At 44.4% G+C, this 25,204-nt stretch overlaps 1 protein-coding gene and 1 long non-coding RNA gene across 7 annotated transcripts in view; one reads left to right on the top strand and one right to left on the bottom strand.

Moving 5' to 3' along the window:
- SEMA6A (semaphorin 6A) overlaps positions 1-25,204 on the bottom strand; it is a 134,345-nt gene that overhangs the window by 39,836 nt on the left and 69,305 nt on the right. For 4 of the 5 annotated variants that reach the window (XR_006216154.1, XM_042982622.1, XM_042982621.1 and 1 more), the window contains exons 2-10: positions 24,607-24,744; positions 21,920-22,037; positions 16,964-17,024; positions 15,937-15,999; positions 15,104-15,205; positions 9,204-9,294; positions 5,669-5,788; positions 4,903-4,991; positions 3,814-4,031 (exon numbers count right to left, since the gene is read on the bottom strand). Coding sequence is in view for 4 of the 5 variants with exons in the window: in XM_042982622.1 (XP_042838556.1) it covers positions 3,814-4,031; positions 4,903-4,991; positions 5,669-5,788; positions 9,204-9,294; positions 15,104-15,205; positions 15,937-15,999; positions 16,964-17,024; positions 21,920-22,037; positions 24,607-24,706 (962 nt within the window). In the remaining variant the exon portion in view is untranslated. Of the gene's footprint in view, positions 1-3,813; positions 4,032-4,902; positions 4,992-5,668; positions 5,789-9,203; positions 9,295-15,103; positions 15,206-15,936; positions 16,000-16,963; positions 17,025-21,919; positions 22,038-24,606; positions 24,956-25,204 lie in introns of those variants that run through there. The other variant, XM_015539608.2, reaches the window with a different exon arrangement.
- The window catches only part of LOC122237596, a 117,089-nt gene that overhangs the window by 34,785 nt on the left and 57,100 nt on the right, over positions 1-25,204 (top strand). Inside the window, exon 3 of one of the 2 annotated variants that reach the window (XR_006216176.1) lies at positions 22,384-22,644. The exons of the other annotated variant lie outside the window; for it this stretch is intronic. This is a non-coding gene — a long non-coding RNA (uncharacterized LOC122237596). Of the gene's footprint in view, positions 1-22,383; positions 22,645-25,204 lie in introns of those variants that run through there. 2 annotated transcript variants of the gene reach the window in all.

A 25,204-nucleotide genomic window follows, 5' to 3' on the forward strand; every position in this document is an offset into this window, starting at 1 on the left:
ACTCAGAGAGAAAAAAGACCCCTACATGTTTGTATGGCCTTGGGAACTGCATTTGCTTGGAACTGGTAGTTTAGAAGGTTCATGAATTCCCGGAATTTTCAAGTCACTAACCCAAAGAGAAAATCTTTGGAAAACATTTTTCATCTTTAATATTGGTGCATTGTCCACATATTGCTTCTATGAATTTGGTTTCTCCAGCCAAGGACAGTGAGAACGTATGTGTGGGGAAAACATGCTTATTTTATGTTAGTCACTGTTGGTTTCAATTTTTACTTCCTATTTATTTGCATGAGAGTAAGCAATTTAAGTCTCTAAAGCATGAACATTTTGCAAATAAAGTGCTCTATTAAGTGCTAAATAATAATAATGGCAGTAATCTCTACCTATAATTGCCTCCTTCCTTGCTACTCCTGAAAAGAATTGGGATTTTTTTTTAATCAATGGAGAGAAGGCATGAATTATTCATTAATCTTGGTAAAACTCTTTGAACCCCCACCCCTTTTTTTTAAAGCTTATGTATTGCGACAGAGAGCGAGAGGGAGAGCATGAACGTGTAAGTAGGGCATGGGCAGAGAGAGAGAGAGAGAGAGAGAGGGAGAGAGAGAATCCCAAGCAGGCTCCACACTCTCAGCACAGAGCCCAATGTGGGGCTCCATCTCAGGAACCACGAGATCATGACCTGAGCTGAAAACAAGAGTTGGGTGCTTGACAGACTCAGCCATCCAGGCGCCCTGAACCCATGTTTGTTTTGAAGTATGGCTGTTCCTTGATTTTGATCAAAAAAATTTCAGGCACCAGCTGGCCAAGAGTTTTAATCAGGGCTTCAGGTAGTGGGGCACTGCATAGGCAGGAACATCCTGGGCAAGACACGGGTGCTTTGTATTGTGGGAACATCATCCAGGGCAGAGAGAACGATTTAGTCTTGATTTTGCAAATGTTGAAGGTTTTGGAAATCACTTCTTACACGATTAGGAGAATTTTATGCCATCTTTAATTTCATAACACAATTACTGAAGTATTACTAATAAAGCAAGAATTAGGGAGAGGATTAGAAAGCTTATGTAAGACAAAGTAGCAGGATGGATTTTAAAGTATGTGGAATATGTATACATCGTGCACAGAATTGAATAGATAAGACTGTGATCCCCATTGTTTTTGATGTCACAGCCCTAGCCTTATGTATTTAATTTGGTAAGACTCTCTTCACATCTCCCTTTCCTAAAAAGTTCACATATTTACTTTAAATATTATGACATATAGGGGTGCCTGGGTGGCTCACTCGGTTAAGCGTCCGACTCATGGTTTCGGCTCAGGTCATGATCTCGCATTTTGTGATATCAAGCCCCGCGTGGGATGGGGCTCTGCACTGACATTGTGGAGCCTGGTTGGGATTCTCTCTTTCCCTCTCTCTCTGGCCCTCCCCCACTCACTCTGTCACTCTCTAAATAAATAAATAAATAAATAAATAAATAAATAAATAAATATTATGACAAACAGGATAAATATTGAAGTATTTTATGAGGCACCTCATAATAACTAAGGATACCCTAGGGTTTGATAATCTGCCCATGGTTAGAATTGCTTGTGAAATCCTTTCTTTTCCGTTCCTGCCTTTTCTCCCTCCCTCTTTCTGTTCATCTTTCCTTCATTCCTTTCTTCCTGCCTTCTGTTCCTTCAGCAAATATATTGACAGATTCCAACAGTAAATGCCCAATAAATAACATAGGCTCTCAGCTGATATACACTGGATGGACTGGCAGACCTGGCTGGGAGCAGGGCAGGTATCGGCTTGGCACATCCAGGAACTACCTCTTAGCTTCAGCCTGTGAGGCTGTGGAGCTGAAGGAGAAGACGGGCTTGACCACTGGGGGGCTGGGGGGGGGGCGCTGTGTGCTCTGCTGGGGAACGTGGGCTTTTTCCCATTGGTAAGGAGGAGCACCTCAAAGACTTGGAAGAGGCCTTCATGACCAAGTTTGCATGTGTGGAAGACGGGGTGGAAATGGATGAAACCAGAACCACTAAAACCAGAACCACTACAACTCTAATTTGCAGATGAAAACGGGTATGTATATTTTTGTCAGTTTCTGATTTTTCTGAATACTGTTTCTGAGGCTGCATAGGCATGTATTAATTGGGTGTTTCCTAGGGGCCTTTAAAAATTTTTTTTTATTAGTTTTCTTTATTTTTGAGAGGCAGAGAGAGACAGCGCATGACAGGGAGGGGCAGAGAGAGAGGGAGACACAGAATCCAAAGTAGGCTCCAGGCTCTGAGCTGTCAGCACAGAGCCCAACGCGGGGCTCAAACTCATGGAGTGTGAGACCATGACCTGAGCCCAAGTTCGTTGCTCAACCTACTGAGCCACTCCTAGGGGCCTTTTAAGAAAATCCCTTACACAGAGTTTCTCTAATACATGAGAATCTACTACTGTATTGTAATTACCCAGTGCACCCTTGACACCCACCTCGGCCCCCTGGCCAAACAAACTAGAAACACGCTCAAATTCTACCAGCCCCTGTATTCCTGAGTACTAAGACAGTATTCTTTTTAAACAATCCTAGCTACGGGGATTCCGAAGTATGAATAGTTACAGCCTAAATTTTTGTATCTTTTCTGTTTCTCAAGTCTAAAACCGTCGTGGATGGTTAAGACTTACTTAAATCGAACTGAATACTTTTTTTGCAGCATGGATTCATATTTGTACGTATTCAGTGGAGAGTTCTTGACTCTTGCCCTCTTTTTAACTGAGGAACATCAGAGCATCTTCCGGCATGCTCTGTTTTGGACTCTCCCTAGTTCTTACACATTTCTTCCTGTATGCCACCCTCCAGTCTCATCATGCATTTATCTGTCATCTAGACTCGTATCAGGTTCTTAAAAGTCTCATCCAGAATAACAAGTGTAACAAAAAGTATAATCCAGAATGAAACCATGTATTCTCAGATTTTATGTCCATGCCCACCAGTCACAATCATTTTTACGCAGCAGTGCCAGGACTCTAAAGTTCAGGAGAGCTCAGTACCAGAGAATCTCATGCCTTTCTTCCTCCTGTTTTTTAATCTCCACACATTTCTGCTGCCCCAGGAACACTTTTTAGTGCATCATTTGATTACTCAAAGTCTCAGCGTAAATAAACACAAATATAGGAATGAATAAGCTGATGTTCAATATTTCTAGGCACCGTGTTTGATGACTTCCAAGTCCTCACTCAAGCCCCCCGGAGTCCCTGGTGGTTGGGGTCCAGGTTCCTCCGACAGGATAATAACCAGGGTCCCTTGTGGGGGGATGAGAGATGGACTTGTCTGAACCCTAAATTTCACTCTGTAGCATTTAAGTAAATTTTCAGTGTTTTGGCTTTAAAAGTTACCGATCCAGTCATAGAAATAGTAAAAGTCAAACAGAACGTTAGATGAACTCGAAGAGGGAAGCGGGAGGAGAAACATTCTTGAGTTCTAAAGCTGCCTCTTTCGACTCCTGACTTGGACCAGGTAATATAATTGAGTTTAGTTTCTTCAAGCGTAAAAAGAGGGCAACGGTATTCAGTTTCCATTATTACTGGAGAGATTTTGAAATAACACATAAGAAGTGTTTGTACGCCAGGCATATAAATAGAAGATATTGTTATAATTTATTTAATTACTTCCCCTAAAATCCTAAGCTAATATTGCTTCTAACTGACTATTAATTTGATGAAAACGGAGCACTTAAGCATCAATTTTTGCATCAGTTGTGAATCTTGTGCATTAGGAGAGAACCCCTAGGGGCAAGGGAAGCTGGGAAGGACGGATTAGGTCAGCAGAGCGAGGGCATGGTTACCTGTTGTAAGGTGTGGAAAAGGTTGCCAGGACAACATCACGGCCATTAATACGAATCACATCTGTGACTGCCTGGAGTATGTTAAAATAAAAATGAGAGTCTCCGGGAACTGAGCAGTTCAGGCGAGCCTTAAGGAAAGACGTCCACTGTTTTTCCAGGACTCTTTGGGACCCTCCCATGTCGTTCTTACAAACCTGAGCCACTCTTGGAAAAACTACCTGCAGAGGAAAAACACACAGGAAAGATGAAATGCACTCACTTCTCAAGATGTTAGTAGAATTTGCCTTTCTTAGAAAACAGAAGCAACAACAACACGGTGCTTAATTTAATCCCATGTTTCTAAAATTAGTAGCAAAAAAAAGGGGGGGGGAACTCATTGGAACAGCATGTTTTGAAAGATAAGGCTGTGGCATTTAATACAGAACCATAAATCCTTCAGGGGATCAGCTCCCAGCCAGATAAACTCATTTCCATACAGACTGCTTAGCTTTTTATTTCCTCAAACAAAAGCACACTCTGTATGCAGCATCTCTGCCATCCTCACTGGCTGTCTCTGGGCCCTGAATCTCATACTCTGAATTCCTTTAACCCTGCAGGCCACCCTGGCACTGAGTCTGTGCCCTCCAACTTAGTGACCTTGACCTACTCTCTGGTAAAAATAACTGAAGTGGACATCCCGTAAGTGTTCTGTTGCTTTTTGCAGTAAAAGACGATCAGGGCTCTCCTTTTGCTTAAAGATACTGGTTATCTACTCTCTGTGGAACAACTGAGTTAAAAAGAAAACAAAAACAAAAACAACAATGAGTTTACCTGGAAGGAAACCACATCTCAAGATACGTGAAACTCAGTGTGAAATCACCCAGATAGACATCTGTGGATTACATTTTCAGTAGAAATATTTAAGAGGTTCCCTGCAATCTGGGACTGGTCTGGAAAAGCTTACAGGGCTCTGAGGCAGAACAGCGTTTCACATCCACCAAACTTTGGCCGAGTCTTCTCAAAGCGATGACCTTGCGATTAGATTTATGGTTCTTATATCAAGGTCATCCAGAACAACACGGGGCCAGGGGAGTCATCCACGCCTCTTACCTTTCCCATGGTGTTGTACTCCACTGCTATTTCCCTGAAGAAGAAGTAGATGTAGTCTCCATAATCCACTGCTTGGACAAAGTACGGTTCTGTGGACACATGGCACTTTAATTGGGGACATGTCACACAGAGTTAAAAGAACTTCAATCAGCTGCGACCAAAGACATGATATTAATTAAAAGTGTAGGGCCATTAGACATTGGGTTAACACGAACCATTTCTCATGACCACACCAGCAAGCGCTGGTGATTTCAGAAGGCATTCGAGCCTACAAAATTCTATCTTTCAGAAGTGGTTGCAATTAACAATGAAGAATAAATGAATTTTCATATGTCTGTAATTTTATTTTCCACAACGAATGCTCCTATTACAGAAAGGATTTTTTGTACGCATCTCCTCGTGAACCCTGACTCATGCCGGGTTGGGAATAGCGTTTTCCCTGCTCCCCACCACCTCTGATCCCTGTTCCCTTCCATGAATGGAGTGTTCAGTTCTTTTCATGTTAGACTCTGAAACGAGCGCTTGAGGCAGGAAAGATGAATGTGGTGTGTTCTATTGTAGTTGCATTGGTAGTTGTGTTAATACTCCAGAAACTCATGGGAAATGAGAAGGGGGAAGTAAATAAATCATTTGGGGCAAAAGATGCCATTTCCACCTTCCTGTCTGTCAGAAGCTATTACCAAAATGAAACTCCAGTCTGGTCTGTCCAGACTCTAAATCTCCCTCAAGATATGAGTCCCCACCCCTCTCTTAATTGTTGGTTCACCTTTCAGCCATTTGGAATCATGCTTGACGGTCCGTAGGGTTGGGCTGTCTCCCAGACTCCGGTAAATGACCGCATCAATGGCAAGGAAGTCAGTCACTGTGGCTGAGTATAGTTTTCCATCTTAGGAGAGAAAGAAAAGAGGTGAACGGGGTTGGGGCACTACACTGGGCGTGGGGGAATAATAGAGACATCCCCCAGATTGCTTTCCTACATCAGGCAAATGAGATAGGACAACTGGGGAACATCCAAGAGTCGCTGGGAAAATACTTGGCCCACATTCCTAACCATTGTAAATTAGGATCTTGAGAGATGAAACATTTTTCATTTTTAAATTGCATGGCAATTTCTAAGCAGCAGCAGCAGCAGCAGCAGCTCAGGGAACGGGGTAAATGAAAAATGTTGTTTGCTTCACCTGATTAGATGGACCTTGACCGAAATCTCAAGGCCAAGGCCCCCTGGACACTGCTACTGCCACCACACCATGGCAAACTGGATTAGATGGGAGCCCAGGGAAAGACAGAAGCTGATTGTATCATCAGAAATTTTAAGTTTGTGCAGAAGTGATAGAGTCCTTCGCCTGGGCAGGTGAGGGGAGTCAGGGGGTTCATAAGCAAAAAAAAAAAATGCTGACTGAATGGCTCCTTAGATCATGAGAGTCACTTCATTCATGAGAGCCACTGAGCCCTGCCAGTCTAGCTGAAATAAGAGATATTTGCTTCAGTATTTCAGAGTCATGAACTGAAAATGTTCTCACACTCAAGAGACCAAAGCAAGGAGAAAAGGGGAAGGGTCCTGATACCAAGTTGAATCTGGCCTTTGAGAATTCATGCTTTTTGGGGGTATGTGCTTTAGGGTATATTTAAGGCGAAAGAGGATGAAGAAAGTTGAAGATTAATCCCTACCACTTTGGGCTCTTTTCCTGGATTAGTAAACATTCTGCACACAAGTAATCAAATGGGTCCTTCTAGAATAGTAAAATCTATGCAGTATGTGAAACAAACAGTAATTATGTTCAAAAATAGAAATTAGTTCCTTGGTTCATTTTTTGAAAATTTTTAAACATTTATTTATTTTTGAGAGAGAGAGAGAGAGAGAGAGAGAGAGAGAGAGAGACTGTGAGTGGGGGAGGGTCAGAGAGAGAGGGAGACACCGAATCTGAAGTAGGCTCCAGACTTTGCACTGTCAGCACAGAGCCCTGCACGGGGCTCAAACCCACGAACTGTGAGAGCATGACCTGAGCTGAAGTCAGATACTTAACCAACTGACCCACCCAGGCACCCCATTTCCTTGGTTCATTTTTAGTGGTTACCTATGTTGAGTTGTATGTCAGAGTGGCTTATATACACTGTAGTTCCATTAAGTGTAATTTTTTTTTTTTTTTTTTAGAAAAGTTTATCCAGACATATCTAAGCAGAGGTCTTGATGTCTGCTTTTGATCTAAACTGAAATTTGCTCAGGTTCAACTTGGAGCTATCTTGACATCTTCATTATTGACAACCATTTATCAGTGAAGATTGACTGGTTAGATTTGAACCACAGATGGCAAACCTCTCTGTTGATAAACAGATCTACAGAAATCACAGCTTGTCTTAAACAATCATGGCTCCGGGTCATGCACATATGCCGGGTGCTGGTGGGCAGTGGGAGGGCAGTGTGTGTGGATTTTCCTCCCATCCACTTTCCATTACAACTTTTCTCTCTCTCTCTTTTTTTTTTTTTAATTTTAGAGCACGTGTGAGTGGGGGGAGAGGGGCAGAGGGAGAGCGGGGAGAGAGAGAATGAATCTTAAGCAGGCTCCACGGTCAGTGTGGGTTCCAGTGGGGGCTCGATCCCATGACCCCGATCATGATGGGCTGAAATCAAGAGTCGGACACTCACCCCACTGAGCCACCTATGTGCCTCTTTGGTTATGCGTTTTGTTCTACATTCATCACTGGGTATCTCACCAGGACTTTTATTTCTAAAACAGAGCAGTGTTCTGCCCCTCGTGTTAGCATGACAACCATTCAGCTGCCAACAAGGATCTTCTATTAATAAGGGCTGAGCTTTTATGGGATTTCAAACAGTCCATTGAAAACCTGTCCAAGTGTACCTATAGGGGGAGGAAGAGGGGCTCTCACAGTGTCATCTTCTGGGGCACACTCTGCGTAACTGCTGGAAGGTTGGTGGCCTTAGCCGATACTCTGACCCCGTCCCCTTTCTACCTCAGGCTACAAGTCCTCTCTTCGGTGACAGTTAAATTTCCCACTGTGGCCCATGTCCTCCATGGTGCCAGCAGGCTCAAGGGTCAGAAAGGTGCTGTAGCTGAAGTTACTTGAGAATCCACTGAAGCACTCTCCGCACGGGTCTTGCTCCTGGCCTGTCGACTGACAGGTTCACAAGGCTTTGTGTTTTGTACTGCGCCCCCTCCCGCTAACACTGTGCCCGAACTTTGGGGGCGAACCCAAGGAACCCTTCCTTCCTGACACAGGCTGTTTCTCCAGTCCGTGACTGTAGATTCATGCCCCCAAATGCAGGACACTGAGGAAGAGGTTCGAAGAGCTAATCTTGTTTCATCATCAGAGCCCTGAAGTTCCTCAGGGCACGGATGTGCCAGTTTTTAGCTGTGGTGATGGAAATTATAGCTAACCGCTTTATTACGTGCTATAACAATCACTATTATACCAACACTTCTCGGAGCTACACCCACCTCCACACAGCTGGCAATGAATTCCTAAATAAATTCCTAATTAAAACACACACACACTCGAGAATCCCAATCTGGAGATGATGGCTTATTTGCTGCTGCTTTAGATCCTTTGCAGGGGAAGGAAGGGGAGAGGACGAGGAATGTGTATCACCCTAAGCTAATCAGCATCTTCCGCTGCCCTATTATCTTTCCATCACCAATGAGCACGTACCCTAATCCGGTCAATGACATTTGCGATGTTTGCTGGAAACTTGGGGGCATGTAGCCTCACTGCTTGGAGATCTACCTGAGGCTCTACCTTGTCTCCTTCCTTTCCCTTTCTGTATGTGGACAGGAACACATAGCCATATGTGTTGTAGCCATAACTGGGGACAGCAGTCCCCGACTGTGAGGGCGGCTGGTCTCTCTCAGAGAAAGAATTGAGATTTCGAGAGCACAGAAGTGAAAAGGCCCTGTGTCCTGGATGATGTCACCAGGCTGTTGAATCATCCCACCCCCAAAGTCAATCCTACCTTGAAAGATCAATCCACACTGCTGGTCTGAGGTGGGATCTTTTATTATTTGAACCCGAACATGCCCTAGCGGCCAATGTTGCACACTCTATGCAAAGCTGAAGCAAAGTTATCCTTCTCTGAAGGCATGAAAGCACAGGTAAGAGTGGCAGACACTCCTTTCACGAAGCAAAAGTACAGTTTCCACATGAATTTCAAATGGAAGAAGGCGTTCTTAATTACAGTATTCACCAGAGAATCGAAACACAACTGTGACTCTGCGAATCCTCCAGAGCAGATTCGCGGTGACAGGCCCGTGAGAGCAAATGCAATGAGAAGGAACCAGGTGGTTTACCTGCAAACAGGGCAACATTGGCATGTTTGGCATCATAAGGGCATCTGGCCATTCCACTGAATTCATCCCCGAAAGGTTCCAGAGTATCCATCTAAATGAAATAATAGGACTTAATTAGGAACAACAACAACCGACAGTAGTCATGGCATAAAGCACATCATGTGTGCTTTAATTCATATGCCTAAGTGCAGATAATCCTGAAATGCCTTCTGAGATAAGTCTATTGGTTTCAGATGAGGAAACTGAGGTTTAGAGAGATTACCTCACTTGATGAAGGTTCTCTAGCTTGGAGAGTCTGAGAGTCATGTTTGCTTGACTCTTAACCATTGTAGTAAATAGGTTTCCGTATCCTTTTGGAATGGCCTGGAAACAAGTGTCTTTTCCTTGGAAAAGGAATGTTTAAGGCAATCACTGGGAAAACTTCCTCCCTTCCTCCCTCGCTGCCTCTGAATGATCTGTTGAGTCATGAACTCTATAGAGAATGATTTGTCTTTGGTTTTGTTTTGCCTGAGGAATCCTGCCCCTTTGGTTAAATCCCAGCAGAAGATGCTGGAATCCCCCTCTGTTTAGCTTGCAGGACAGTGTGGCATCAGCAAAGGAGCAAAAACACCAATGCAAGCAGAGCTCAGGTGGCCTTTTGCACCAACTTCAGAAACATATCCCAGCCTCCAATCATGTAGATCAGAAGGAGAGGCCTAGAAGGTGCGGGGGTCACACAAGTGAAGCGCAGTGAGGAGTGGGGCGGCCATTTGACATGCATCCGTGTGCCCACCCTCGGCCTTGTTCTACGTGCTGGGGGTTGTAACTGGTCTGTCAGTGAGGTTTGTTTGGCCATCTTAGTATGTTAGGAAGGAAGGAGGGAAGGGATGGAGGGGGGGGAAAGAAAGGAAGGAAGGAAAGGAAATCAAAGGAAAGAAGAAAGATAAGCAGGCAGGAGCTCTATTTTAAAATGAGACTGCAGATGAAACCTGACTTCTTATGTTTTTTTTTTTACCAAGTCGAAAAGTCAATTCAAGACCTTTTTATGCAAGTGGCAGCAACCAGCTACAAGCTAAGTAATGGCCACTCTGCCATTTTCCCCAAACAAGCATATGGTCTCCAGCGTCAAGGCCTCTTTACCCATAAAATACACGTACACCCTGCTTGTCTTACTCCTGCAAGTTACCTGTGTAGCTTCATAGGCATTTGTGAGTGTGGTAAAGCCTTGCTGGTGGTTCAATTACTCATCAATTTCTACTTCCCTTTCCCCCACATCGCACTGAACTACATTGCCCCCCACCCTTGCAGTCAGGTGTGATCATGGGATGAGCTCTGGCCAAGAGGACGTGAGTGGAAGGCTGTGTGCCACCTCTGGGTCTTGCCTCTCAAAACCTTCTGGGGTCCTCCACTCTTGCTTGCTTTCCACATTCTGCCCCACTAGATACAGAGGATCTGGTACAGCCTTCCAGGATCCTAGGAGCTGGCAGAGGTAGGGGCAGGAGGAAGCTTAGCCTTCTGAATAGCCTAGTGGAACAGACCCTCTGTCACTGGCCTGCACTCAGCTGTGATGCGAGCAGGAAATTCGCTTCTCTTGCCTGGCCACTGACACTCGTCAGAGGGCGGCTCCACCCTGACCAGTACTTGGGTGGTTCCCGCCTTCTGCCTTGAGTTCTTTTTCCTCACACCGCGGGCTCTCACGGCATTTAAATCTCCATGCCACAGGGTCTGTGAAGTGATCTCCCCCACCTCGTTGATGTTTTTATAACCTTCCGTGGTTCAATCTTCTCTTTATAGTTTGAGGGGATCTTGTTTACATCTGGCGGTTTGCCATGTTTGACAACAGATACGAAACTGGGAGAATCTAAGACGGCAGTGATGCCGAGGGGGGACCCACCGAAAGGCCGTTAGCACTAAATCAGGTTGCCTTAAATCACGGTGTTTGGAGGTGTTGCCCAGGAGGGCAGGGAGGTGCTTCCTGAACAGCTGTTAGTGTTGTCCCGTCGTTTATGCTTTTTGCCCTGAACCCCCCAGAAACTGTTTCAGAGATATGTCAGGCCTTGTCTCCTGTAACCACTTTGAGATAGCACCTGTCTCCTCTCTCTGTATATCTCCTGCACCCTATTTGTTTAGCTGAGACATCTGTAAGTGTACTCCTCTCCCTTTAGCACATTTTTATGAAAGTCTTTTTTTTTTTTAATTTTTAATGTTTATTTATTATTTTTGAGAGAGAGAGAAAGAGAGCATGAGCAGGGGAGGGATAGAGAGAGAAGAAGACAAAGAATTTGAAGCAGGCTCCAGGCTCCGAGCTGCCAGCACAGAGCCCAACGTGAGGCCCGAACTCACAGACCATGAGATCATGACCTGAGCTGAAGTCGGACACTCAACCAACTGAGCTACCCAGGCACCCCTGAAAGTCTTTTTTTTTTTTTTTTTTTTTAATATATTTTATCCCAAGAAGAGCATCCTGCTGAACTGTGACAGACTTTGTGGTCTGTGGGTCTGGCAAGTACTCAAAGGTAATGCTTAGTACACAGTGATGCAGCGGAAATGCTTTTATCCCAGGCAGTGCACACTGTAATCCTGGCAATGGGGAGGCAATATACAAGGGAGGATTTAGGTTTTTAAATGAACCTACTTCCGAAAAAAAAGAAAAAAAAAAGTAGCCTCAGCTATAGCCAAAGGCAAGGAGCAGGGAAGTATTAATGTTTCGGTTTGTGAGTCTGGAAGGGTCCAGAGACAAAACGATGCCACGGTGAAATCCTCTTTCCATGAAGTTAGAACTAATCCTTGTAGTAGTCTCCAAATCTCAGACTTAACAGCAGCCCCTGGGAAATTAAATCACCATAGGGTACAGATAATTACTTCTGCAGAAGTTCAAGAGGTTTGGAGAACAGGAGGGCAAAAGGTATGGAGTGAACTTTTAGATTTGTGGTGGGTGGCCTTCAGAATTCTTTCCCAAGTAATCTTGTTTGGGGGCTGTAATCTCTCTGAAACATCCAGCTTACTTCCGTTGAAAAAACTGTATGAATTAGGGCATGGTGGAGACCAAAAGAGGTGGAGACCAAAAATTTGTCACCCTCCTGCTTCAAGTTGATGCTTCTGTGCTGAGACTTGGGGCTTTTTGGGGGTGGGGGAAGATTGGTCATTGGTTTTGCTTTGAACCTTTACTGTTGATCTGTTCATAAACAGCGCTTAAGGGAAAGAATGTCTGTTCTCCCTGCAGCCAAACACATCATGTCTCATATCATCCACTGTGCCCTGGGTCTGAAAAAAACACTGCTCTGACCGATGTCAGGGGTGCTTGCTACCATTCACAGTGCTAGGCAGGGAGACAGATGGGACTGTGCGGGAAGAACATCCGTGTGTGCTTTCTTGGGAGGCCCAGGCTCCAGAACATGCCTCAGCAGAGGTGACTGGAACAAGCGAGAGGTGGACGTATCGCCACAGGTGAGGCATTCCGGGGAATGGAACATGTGTGGGAAGAATGAGCTAGACCACTCCCGGTCTGTGTATCACAGTGCCGAGAAAACCTGTAATTTGTCATGAAAGATAGCTTTCCAGCTAGGGAATTGGTTGGGAATTGTGAAAAGCATTAATCTTAATGAGTCCTAAACAATGACATACGGAGACAGAATATTAAGTGGGAGAATTAAAGTCACAACATCAGCTGCACACTGTCACCGGCCTGAGCTAGAGTTTGGATGGACTGCCTTTGTTACAGACCGAATGGATCCAGCTCATTATTAAAAAGTTTGCTATTTTAGGGGAGTGTGTTTTACATCAATTTAGATTTTGTAAAATGCTGCATTAAGTGATCACCCACCTTGATACAGAATTCTCTTACTTTCTGTGCCTGAGGCGCATGCCTCCCCTGCGTCACCCTAATCCTGGCCTTGCTGGTGCCCCTTCCAAATGTAAGATGGACGATGAGCCTGAGGGTCACACAGACCCTGCCTCTGATGTTCGTGCTGAGGCTGAGGGTGTTTTAAAACTGTCGAGACAAAGGGTGGTGGGCCCTCTGGTTTTGATATCCGCCCGTTTCTCATTCTCTTTTGAGAGAGAGAAATGAAAGCACGGGAGGGGTAGAGAGAGAGGGAGAGGGAGAGAATCCCAAGCAGGCTCCACACTGCCAGGGCAAGAGCCCAACACAGGGCTCAAGCCCCCGAACTGAGCCAAAGCGGGATGCCCAACCGACTGAGCCACCCAGGCGCCCCTATCATTTCTCATTCTTTATGCCCCTCAGGGTTCACTTTATGCCTGGTGAAACCCAATGTGTGTTTCTCCCCATGTCTCTCCCTAAATCAAGGCTCACCCATGCATTTTCTTATTAGCTCTGTTCACGTCCCATCGGCAGGCATTGCCAACCGCAGAGCCGGGGGCCCTCCTGATGCTCCAAACTGAAGCCTCGGGCGCCTTCTCGCTACCTGCCTCTGCCAGCCCGCCGCTTTTCTGCTTCTGTTCCCTGTCTGAACCCGTGGCAGCTCCATCCATTCGCTCACCCAAGAGACAGCCTGGCAGTCCTTCTTTACTCCTCTCTCTCCTTGTCCTGTGCTTCTCATCAGTTTTTACATCCTCCTGGCTTTGGTCACTTAAGTATTTCCTGAATCTCTTCTCTTCCCTTCATCCCTGGGGCCACCTCCCTCTCCAGCCTGTTGTTTGTTATTGTCACCTCACAGCCCGGCACTTCAAAATCAAATGAAGTTTCTCAAGCTCAACACACTGTTTCTCACTCAGTGCCTTTGTTCATGCTGTTCCCTCTACCCGGAATGCCCTCCTCCCTTCATTTGGCTAACTTCTACTTCCTCTTTAAAACAAAAATTAGGCATTCCATTCACTCTTTACCCCACCAGAATTAACAGAGCACCTGTTTGGAGGTATTGGTCAGATTCCAGACTGTCACAGACATGGTCCCTGCCCTCACAGAACTCTAGGCTGTCTTCTGGGCTGGAGGTGCTCATGTTCCACATGTGAGAACAGCAGGGGGAGCATTTGAAGAGAAGGGTCATCTACCTCCTTCTAGAAGCTTTGATTTCTCACCTTAGGGTAAGGTTAGTACCTTTCTCTTGTGCCTCCATAGTGCCCTGTGTTATGTCACAGCAACAAGCCCATGGAGTTGGGAATTCTCATCTCCCCGTCTGGCTTCCTTAAGGACGGAGGCCTCCTGTTTGTCCTTATAACCCCAGTCAGTGCCTGGCCATGTGAGCAACTCCGTACATGTTCGCTGAAAGGAAGACTGTGGCAGAAAGAAGGGGCAAGGAGAGCTAACAGATGCCGAGCCAGGACCTCGGATCATTGGCACGTCTTCAGCTGGCGGCTCCTGCTTCTTCAGCACTGCCCCTGTCGCTGCTCAGAACCGACTAGATGTATGAATGCTTCAAGAGTTCATTTTTTTTTCCCCTTGCATAAAGGCCAGAGTAGGTAAGGCCACAGTCAAGTAAGTGGAGTGCTTAGTGGAACTAAATTTCCGTGTTCTTCGAAATCTTATCTAAAAGAAAGTCTACAGTTTCCATGGCGTGCTTTTGAGATGCGTTTTAAAGTAGGAATCATTCCCAACAGAAGTGTGTTTTTGTGCTCAGAGAGGAGATGGTGGGGTGGGAGGGAGGCAGGGAGGGGGAGAGAGGGGAAGCCCACACGGTGCCTATGGGAAAGTCTGCTGGTGTTCTGAACAATGGGGAGTAGGGTCTTACAGAAACGAACTTTGCTGGGCAGGCCCCTGCAAGGTGTGTCGTTGAATCCTGCATAAACAGGAAGCTTAGAAGCCTGCTCAGGATCACTCGAGGGGAGGGACACACGAAGTCCCAACAAGCGAGAGGCACCCGACGGTGTTGAATTACCCGTCTTAGGTCGCTGCAGGTACAATCACAGTAAATTATGAAATACCTCCGGCCCCGTGTGGTTCCAACAGACAGAACAGCAGTTACCTTATAGTTTCTGCAGGAAGGGTTGAAGGCATTAGTTCCACAGACAAACAGAGTATCATCGCTTTTCTTTAGAAGAACTTTAATGAAGTTGTGACACTCGTCCTGAAAAATAATTCAGACTCGTTTGTGTCCAGTCAGTTCAGTACAGAAAACCCATTCTTTCCTGTGTACCGTGATCTGACGACCGTAAGGTTAGAGCAAAGGTGGCTGTGGGGCTCCTCTGTTACACACCCGAGCTCCTCCTGATTGTCTACCCAAAAGGTGATGCTGACCGCAGTTGCTTTTTTAACAGTGAAAACGCGGCAGGCGTAGAGAGGAGCGAGCGTGTGTTTATGCCACAAAAGGACGACAAGCCTGGAAGTGCCAGCCTTCCATTATATTAATTTTAACACCAGATGTCCCGGGGTCCCTTGATGTTGCAGGGCTCCCGGCTGAAGTGTGTTTTTATGTTGGTCTAGGACTAAGACACAGCCCCCCGCATGTCTGCGGCAGCTTTTTCCTGCACGCTTCTCCAGCCTCCCTGGGGGCTCTGGGTGTGCGTGGTGGGCTAGTGGAGAGTGCACTCAGAAGAGTGGGGGCAGCCAGCTTTGTGGCCGTAATCCCTGGCGCCCCGACGTAGTTCATGATGCAGTCCTAGCAGCTGTCGTAATATTTCATCACGTTAAAAGCAAACTATTTCTGCAAATTAAAGCCTTCAATAAGTTGATGGAAAAAGCAATTACCGAGGGAAAAGGGACTCTCACGATCCATTCCGCATCACGGTCTACGGCTGGAGATAACCGTCAGAAACTTAACCCAAAGTGGCAGCTGCAGGAGAAATGAAAATTGCCTACCTTATGTTTCCCCTTCATTCTGCATGTGTCTACATCAGCCTGTCTAGATTTCCATGTCAGTTTCTGCAGGGACCAAGAAAGAAATCAATTAGAGTCCAGGGGTGGTTGGTTGCATTTGATTTCAGAAGTAAGCGTTCCCTTGGGGAGACGGAGGCTGAACATATATTTATTGAAAGCTTTCCGCACCCTTTCTCCATGATTAATTCACCATAACAACAAAAGATCAGAGATGAGAACTGTTCATCTAATTTTGAACTCCTATCTATTCATTAAGCTACGGAATGATCTTCTTCTCTTTTGAGATAAAGATGAAGGAGAAAGGAAAGAGGAACAAACAGCAGTGTGGAAATTTCACGTAGAATATCCCAATCAACTCGCTAAATTACGCTCGTTTTGATAAAATACATGTCCTGGCCCTTTCCTTTCAGTTGACAAATCAGTTTTCATAAAGCACGCTTTTTCCTTAAAATATGGAAGTCATTTACTTAAACATAAAGGGGACATTCACTTTAGGTGGACAAAGATTGAATTCAGGTTACACTCCATGTAAATTCATGGACCGAAGGAATCGTCTACTTCTATGGCAGATTTTAATAACTAAAACACCTCCATGTGGAGTTATATAGGGGAAGCTTAGGTTGTATTTTATGTCTGTCTGAAATGGATAATCAAATTCCTGAGCCACAACAGTCAAATCCTAATACTGTAAGACATGGAAATGTAACATGGAAACATTTGTGAGGCAAAAATTTTACATAGGAAAACTGATATTTTCCTGGACAAACATGGCAGTAAAGGAATTTAGAAATGACCTAAAATTCCCAAGTTATATATGCACACATATTTAATGAATAAACTATGAAGTATGTAACTGTTTCTGAACATGTATTAGCCTCAAATTAGGATTCCACAAAATGTTCCAAATTATTGGCCATGTCATCTCAATCAATGCAGTTAAAATACGTATTCCCTTCAAGAACTATCCTAAAGCCCTTCATGCTAGAAAGATGGTTTTAAAACTACTTACTTTGCTACAATAAATTTCTTCTGTGTGTGAGGTGTCCATATCAACAGTATAAATATGGTCCCTGTAAACAATGAAAAATTAATAGTGTCAAACACAAGAGTCGAGATAGTTAATGCTCTCCTGAATGAGTATGTATCTCATTCAAGGCAGATAAATCCATATCCCTGTTATTAAAAAACAAGACATTCACACGCAAGAAAAAGGGAACCGCTCAGCCTCTGAGAGGTGCCGATGGACCCACTCTGCTATTTCTGACAAATCATGGGATCTTTCTGGAGGGGGCACCTTTTAAAAAAACCTTGCTGTAGTGTCCCTCATGCCAGAACTACAATATCTGTATGTGTGTAGTTCAGGAGAGAGGACTCTGAAAGTTAAATTGACCCCCAAAGCCAGAACACAGATGGGTTCATGTGCCTTTACAGCGTCTTCAAATCCACAAACTGATCACTTGCATACCACACTTGTTCATCACCGGTGGGGAGGAGCGGGGGGGGGGGGGGTGAGGAGACTAACAAAAAGCAAATCTCTGGCTGTTTCCCCCTTTACAAAACGTGTTTTCAGCCTTAGCTTTGACAATTTGATTGACAAGTTGGGAGATGGCAAAGGTGAAATTATTTCCAGAAAGCACTATTTTCTTCACACAACGATGGTCAATTAAGGTCTAAAATGTACTTGAGCTAAAGTTTACATTTCTTGCTTCTGTTCACCTTCCTGTTTTGCTGAGAATTTGGTTGTCTTTACGATTTGCTGCCCATCTCCCCCCTGGAAGGGAAGAAACAGAATCAGCAGCTCAGGTGTGGGGCTATATTTAAACATCCCCTTCTGTGTGAGCGGAGTACAAGGGCGTTTTTGTCTGGAATTCAGAAGAAAGAAAAGAAAAGAACTATGCTCAACTGGAAAGATGGGGGGCTTGTGAGGGAAAGCAAAACAGCTCGTTTTCCCTTGAAATAACATTGACTTTTTCTAAAATGCAGGAAGTCCTGGGGCTGGAAAATTACCCACAGCTTTAAGCCAGGACCTCAAGGCTCCCACATGGAGACTTTCAAGCCCCCTCATTACTTAAGAGAAAGTGGAGGGAGGGGGGAGGAAAAAAGGAAAGAAAAAAAGAAAGGAACGATCTGCTGTCAGGATTCACTTTAATTTTTTCCCCCCACGGTTCCTTGGAAATCTGTCTGCTACTGCTTTTAGGAAAAGTACAACAGAGAGAAACAGAAATCAAAACTGGCTCTCTCATGTGAAAATAAAAGTTGGGGGCAAGGCTGTTGGCTTATAAAATTTCCTTGCAACTGTGAGCGTGTGAGCCTGTGTGTGTGTGTGTGTGTGTGTGTGTGTGTGTGTGTGTGCGCGCGCGCGCGCGCGTGTGTGGTCGGGGAGAATGGTGAGCCTGTTGTTTTTTTTTTTTTTTTTTTTGGTAAATTGCTGAATTGGGAAGTTCTTGGAACCTCAGTAGGGTGCCAGAATCACCCTGCCCTTTAATTTCAAGGCAGTTTTATTGCATTCTTTTATTACTTGTTTGACTTTATTGGTGGTGCTGTGGGTCAGGCTCATTTTTGGGATGGAATTGCTTATTACTTCAGTATCAGGTTTGCAGTGACTCTAGTGTTTTCCTTACCCTGCCTCCCCTCAAAACTTTTAAGGAGGAGCTGAATATATGAATTGTAAATTAACAACTGATTAATATGCATTGGCAATTCCTCAGAAAGCTCTCGGATTGCCCCCTTCTGGCATGGCCTGTTTATGTTAATTAGCAGTTTCAGAGATTAAACAAACAAACAAAAAAAGGATCTTCAAAATGGATAGTAATAAAGCCGAATTGAAAGGGGTTCCTGCCATCAAGGCTCACTCAATCTCTGGGTTCTGGATAGGCCTTGGCTTCTGATTGCTGACTCAGATTGTCTGGAAGAGCAGGGAAGCCTTTTAGAAATAGAATTCCCTGAATGAAACCTTTTGGGCAGTGGCAATCTTTTTCAATATCCAAGAGATCCCACTGCCCAGCGAACAGAAACAGCGCTTTTATGCTAAATCTAAGACCAGAATGGAGGGCTATTCCCAGCTACCCGTGTGTTCATCTCAGGGTTCACAAGCCACTCTGACTGAATTAAGTTATTTGAACACAAACTGACTTAATCCAAGGACTTCCCTCTTCCTCCCCCACAGTGAGCAAAACTGAACTGAAAGTTGCCCTGGTTTGAGCCTGGGGGAAGGATATGACTTTAAGTCGGGTCCCTTGCTGCCTAGGAACCTGGATCCCTCTGGGCAATGCTGGGAAGTTGAAGGGCGAGGAGAGACCTTAAACATGGTGGCCAGGGAGCTCCTTGAGGAGTTTTCCTAAGGGTGTGGATCGAAGGGAAGGGGCTGTGTGTGTAGAGTGGAAGTCAAAATGTCAGTGTGAGGGCGTTTTACAAATTTGACCTTTCACAAAAGGCAAGTCTGTTTCATAGTCTTTTTTAAAAATTTAATTTATTTTAAAGTTTATTTATTTATTTTGAGAGGGAACGCTGAGTGAGAGAGGGGCCGGGAGTAGGAGAGAGAATCCCAAGCAGACTCCACACTGTCAGTGAGCCCGAGGTGGGGCTCAAACCCACACACCCTGAGATCGTGACCTAAGCCGAAGTCGGACATTTAACCGACTGAGCCAGCCAGGTGTCCCAAGTCTGTTTTATAGTCTTAAAAAAAGCATGAATGTGTTTCTCTCCTTTTTCCCCTTACGTTTCTGGTCTCTTCTTTCTGGGGGGTGGGGGTTAGGATAACACTGTCTTGGTTTTAACAAGCTGGAATAACGGTCACTTTTTAAGTTTGTGTAGCACTTGGCTCATAACTCAGGGGCCACCCCGGACCTGCAGTCCATACCCGCATTAAATCATCAGGTGTAGGGACAGTCCACTAGAGACTCAGTTACAAAGTGAGTCATTCACAGAAGATTCTTGACTCAAGAATCTCACAGATCCAAAGCATAATCATTTGTTTTGACCTGCCCATAGATAATTGGGTACAAATGTAATCTTCCAGTCCTGCTACATTTAGGAAACTAAAAATGGTATTTAAGAAGGACCTGATACTCTTTTTTTTTAAAACATTTAAAATGTTTATTTTACTTTTATTTTAGGGAGAAAGAGCATGATTGGGGGAGAGGGGCAGAGGGAGAGACAGAAAGAATCTAAAGTGCCCCCCACCCAACATGGGGCTCGATCCCATAACCCTGGGATTATATCATGACCTGGGCCAAAATCAGGAGTCGGATGCTCAACAGACTGAGCCACCCAGGTGCCTCAGAAGGACCTGATATTCTACCAGAGAGGTACCTGCTGAGGCCCTTATTAGAATGCTTTCCAGTGAATACCCACACTGGCTGTGTTCTTGGGCAACAGCGGTTAGAAGGTTAACTGCCAGATAAATAGGCTCAACTTTCCTACTCAGTAGGTGCCTAGTACAGGAAGTAAATTCCCAGAGTGTAGAGCAAGGCCAGCCCATTTCAAATCCTGCCTTTGCCACCGTGGCCCAGGCATTTCACCTTTCTGTACCTTGCTTTCTTCCTGTAAGACATGAGGATAATAATAGCTCCTTCACCTAAGGTGTTTTTTTTTTTCCTCCAGGATTGAATGAATTAACATTTATAAAGAATTTACATAGCATGATTTATATAGAATGTACAAGTAGTATATACCATATAAGTATTTGTGAAGTAAAATTGTTAAAAAGTGTTTTGGCATTGCTCCCTAGGATGTTTTGTGGGATACTCGAAGAATATTTTAATGTGGCCAGTGGTTTTTGGTTTATGTTGCCTAGCTTGTCATTTTAGAACACCTAAGTGCTTTGGAAGAATCAAGCACTGTTGTTATTTACCTGTTCCTTATCTATGTTCACGGGCATACAAGTATCACAAACACACTGTCTATGTTTTCTTCCCACTGTGAAGTGATTAATCAGTCTAGACCCAAGTTAAGATCACAGTGGAACCCCACAAGATAGCGTTCTTTGTTGCTCTTCATTTAGAATTATTTTGAATGAGCTACATACCTCCAAAACTGAGGATCATACATTGTTAGAATCCAAAGGAACTTCTCTTGTTTTTAAAAAAAATTTTTCTTAATATTTATTTATTTTTGAGAGAGAGAGAGATACAGAGCACAAGTGGGAAAGGGGCAGAGAGAGAGGGAGACACAGACTCCAAAGCAGGCTGTAGGCTCTGAGCTGTTAGCACAGAGCCTGACGCAGGGCTTGAACCCACGAACCTTGAGATCGTGACCTGAGCTGAAGTCGGACGCTTAACCGACAGAGCTTAACCTGCGCCACCCAGGTTCCCCAATCCCAGGGGATTTCTTAGGATAATCTAATCCAGCGTCTCATTTGACAGAGGACACTTATGGCCAGAACAGTTGTGGTCCAGGTAAGTTAAGAACATAATGAGGAAAAAAGCCTAAATCCACGTGAGCACTGTCGAGGCTGTATTCTTACCCTGCCATTCAGCCTTAAGACATGGTCTATTTAGATGACAATACCCAATGGATGAGTATTTTCTTACTAGATCCAAATCAAAAACTTTCTACTGCCATTCTATGGCAGTAATGAGATACACCATATATTCACTACAAAAATACTAACAGGCTTAATACACATCCACACCCATATCTTTATAATAAATGTTTACAAATTCAAGTTAATTTAACAAGTATCATACTGGTCGCTGGAGTAGATATTTGTGTATATGTTCAAGAGAGTGGATTCTTTGAGTCTAACCTCCAAAATATGCAATTATTTCGCTCTAAATCCACCTACAGTTAAACAGACACAGAAAATCTTGCAAGAATGATGGCTTGACAGAGTAAAGTAGCCTTCAAATTAAATAACACATTATTTGGGAATGTCATGATCTTTTAAGACGAGGCATCACAGGCACATTCGATCTTAGGACCTTCGTCGGATGCTGAGGACAGACATGAGGAAAAGGCAACTCACCTAGCAGCAATGTAGAGGGTTCTATTCATGATCATAATCATCTGGATGTCCAGCCTGTGCCTCTGTGTGGTGTTCCGTCCTGGCTTGTGGCCCACAAACACCGGATACTGTTTTGTATCTGTGAAAAGAAGAGATGGGGCAAGAGAGGGAAAGGAAATCAAGCCAAGAATTGACAGGGCAGGGAGAGGAGGGGGGCCCGGCCACAAAACAAAACCATATTTGAGTCAGTCCATGCCACCACTTTCCATTTCCAATGAGTCTGTTATTTTAGGAAAGCCTGTGATAGACGGTCCTCTGTAAGGGACGATCAAGTTACAGTTTCATTTCCAGATGATAATAAGCCTGGACTTCTGTTTCTGAGTGTCACAATTTCTGACTTGTCCCTCTTTCTGGGGTTAAACTTGCAAGTGAACCCTTTACATGAAGGTGCTCTTTTCTTCCCGTTTTCTTTTCATCTTCTTTAGAGTGCTAAGCCCGAGGGGCAGCCTGCCAAAGATCTTGTCTCCGGACAAAACTATTTCAAAGCAGCTTTCCCATCAATCACCACAAAGGCAATGTGGTCTGGAGGCGAGAGCCCTCATCCAGGAGCCAGAAGAAAAATACAGTCTCCACAGGCGTCCAGTTGGAATAATCTACTATTGAAGGCAGCCCTGCTAGGTTGGTTGGCATTCTAGGAACTGTGGGAAGTTCACTCTTGAGTTAAGCAATTGGCTTAATCTCACAGAAGCGGGGGGCTTCAACAGGACAGGGTCAAACGGAGTGTAGCCAGTCGGGTGATCTGGAATTTTCCCTGACTTGGAGAGTCAATGAATATATTTCTGCTTTCCTACAGTTCTCTTTAGCTGAGAGTGGGCAATTTGCAATAATATCTGACCTTTAGAAATACCTACATCTCAAAAATCTCTCTACCTTTAAACCTATAATCTCCAGAGCACTGGCAGTCCTCCAAAGAAACTCAGGAGGAAAGAAAGATGAGTCACGTTTAGAAATGTTTTTTGGGGGGTGGGTGGGTGGGGTGTAAATAATAATTTGAAAACCATTCAGATTTATGCTCAGATCCCTACACTGTAAAAAACATGTTTTGAGAGACAGAGTGTGCACATGTGTGCGAGAAGGGGAGAGGCAGAGAGAGTGGGAGGGAGAGAGAGAGGGAGAGAGGGAGAGGGGGGAGGGAGGGAGAGAGAAAGAGAGAGAGAGAGAGAGAAAAAGAGAGAGAGAGAGAGAGAGAGAGAGAGAGAGAGAATCCCAAGTAGGCTCTATGCTGTCAGTGTGGAGCCCGATGAAGGGCTTAATGCCATGAACCATGAGATCATGGCCTGAGCGGAAATCAAGAGTCAGATGCTCAACTAAATGAGCCATCCAGACACCACAAACACCCCCCCACCCCGACACACGCATACACATTAAACCCCTGTAGTATCTGAGCAGTACTCACAGTGGGTATCAGAGAGTAAAATATACCTTGGTATATCAAGCTTGGTATGGGAGTATCTTGTGCTTCCCCCTCTACTGCTCTGAAATTTCATTTACCCATTCGTCAAGGAGCTCGCTAAAACAAATTCACATCTCCCTTCTGTCAAGAATGTGAGTGTCCACGGACATTGGATTTTCAGCAGCACATTTGTGCTGGGGGACTTCTTCACAGGGGCACCAAAGATAGAATACCTATCTTAATTATGATTAGAGATTAAGAAATGTGTATTAAGGTTAGGGGCCTTGAGTCAGGTGGACTGCCACTTTAAGAACAACGATTTCGAATGACACAGTTTGGTCCTTAATCTCGCCCTGACTTTTGTTTGCTCTTTATTTTCTCTGTCAGGTCTTGCCACTTCACCTTCGTGTAAAATTATTTCTCTTTTCAACCTAGACTGTCCAGCAGAAAGCCAGGCATTGATGGATCTCCTTAGTATCCCATATAAATGCTAAACACCTTCCTTATGGTTTGTTGAGTGTTTGTTTTGGGATGATTACTGGGAAAATAGATATTTGGGTAAAAGACTCTCTTTCACGTTTACTGTGATAAAACATTTTGTCTTTTGGAGAGAAGGGAAAGAAGTAGTTAATTGCCTGTTCCATCCCACACTCAGGTAGGACTTCCCTCCAGTAGTCAACTGAATTCTTAATTGTGTGGTTTTCTCCCCTTGACACTGAGGCAGAGACTAAAAGGAAAGTTATACATAGTTTAAATAGATCCTCTGTGAATTCAGAATCACTCTTAAGGCTAGCAATGATAGCTGTTCTAAGTGTAAAAGAAAAGTTAATTTGTGTCCCTAAGTCCTCCAGAACTGTCTTATTTCCTGTTCTTATCTTGTAAAATGCCCACGCACTAACTACATACGAAAACATCACCACTGGCAATACACAGAAGGTAGTGACATTCTCCCATGGCAGGTTTTCGGGCATGATCATGAATGGCCTCCTTGCAGTGACTTGAGACTTCATCAGAGGTACTGAGAAGCATTTCACATCCACACACACATGTTCACACGTGTCTCCACACCAGTATTTAACAGAGTTACAGAACAGCCATCTCACCAATTTGACGAGACGCCTCTGTCACCTGCAAGTTAAAGTGACTAACAGTCTCCTGTTGTATTAGATTTTAGAAAATGTTGATGTTTTGCTGGCTGATGCAGCCTACAGTGCCCACCAAGGAAGAAAAGGACAGTGAAACTGTGGATACTTACAGTTGCCATGCGAAATACTGATTGGTTCAGAATCTTCTGGGAAACCAGCCCCAGCAAAGTGTAGCAGTGTGAAATATAGCAGCAAGGCTTCTGACCTCATAGTAGTTCAGCGGGGAGACTTTATTTCTCTACTTCACCCTGCCAAAGAGCAAAGAAAGAATTTTTTTTTTTCAAGTCAGCTTTATTCACCTCCATGAAATGAAATGGCCTTGAAGATAAATTTAAGAGACCAGGGGCCTCACCTTCATATCTTTTCCATTGTGAGTTCACGGATTATTGTGTTTTACATAAGAAAGCTGTAACCACTAACCACTATGCACCCTCCTTCCCCATGCATCCGAGCCCTTTGGCAAAGCCCCTTCCAAACACGTGGCCCAGAGCCCGAGTTCCTTTGTCCTGAGCCATTTTAAGGCCATTATAGGTGGCCGTTCCACAATTACTGCATTCCAAAAAATGGACAACTGAGCACGCATTTTTTTTTTTTAACGTAAATACTTTTCTTCTGAGCAGGTATACGGCAGCAGGCCATCCCCCAGACATGTTTTGTTTGGCCAGCTCAGGATTTTTAAAAAATTTAAAGTAGTTGTCAGTATTGGAA

Source organism: Panthera tigris, chromosome A1 (assembly GCF_018350195.1).
Source record: "Panthera tigris isolate Pti1 chromosome A1, P.tigris_Pti1_mat1.1, whole genome shotgun sequence".
Lineage (NCBI taxonomy): Eukaryota > Metazoa > Chordata > Mammalia > Carnivora > Felidae > Panthera > Panthera tigris.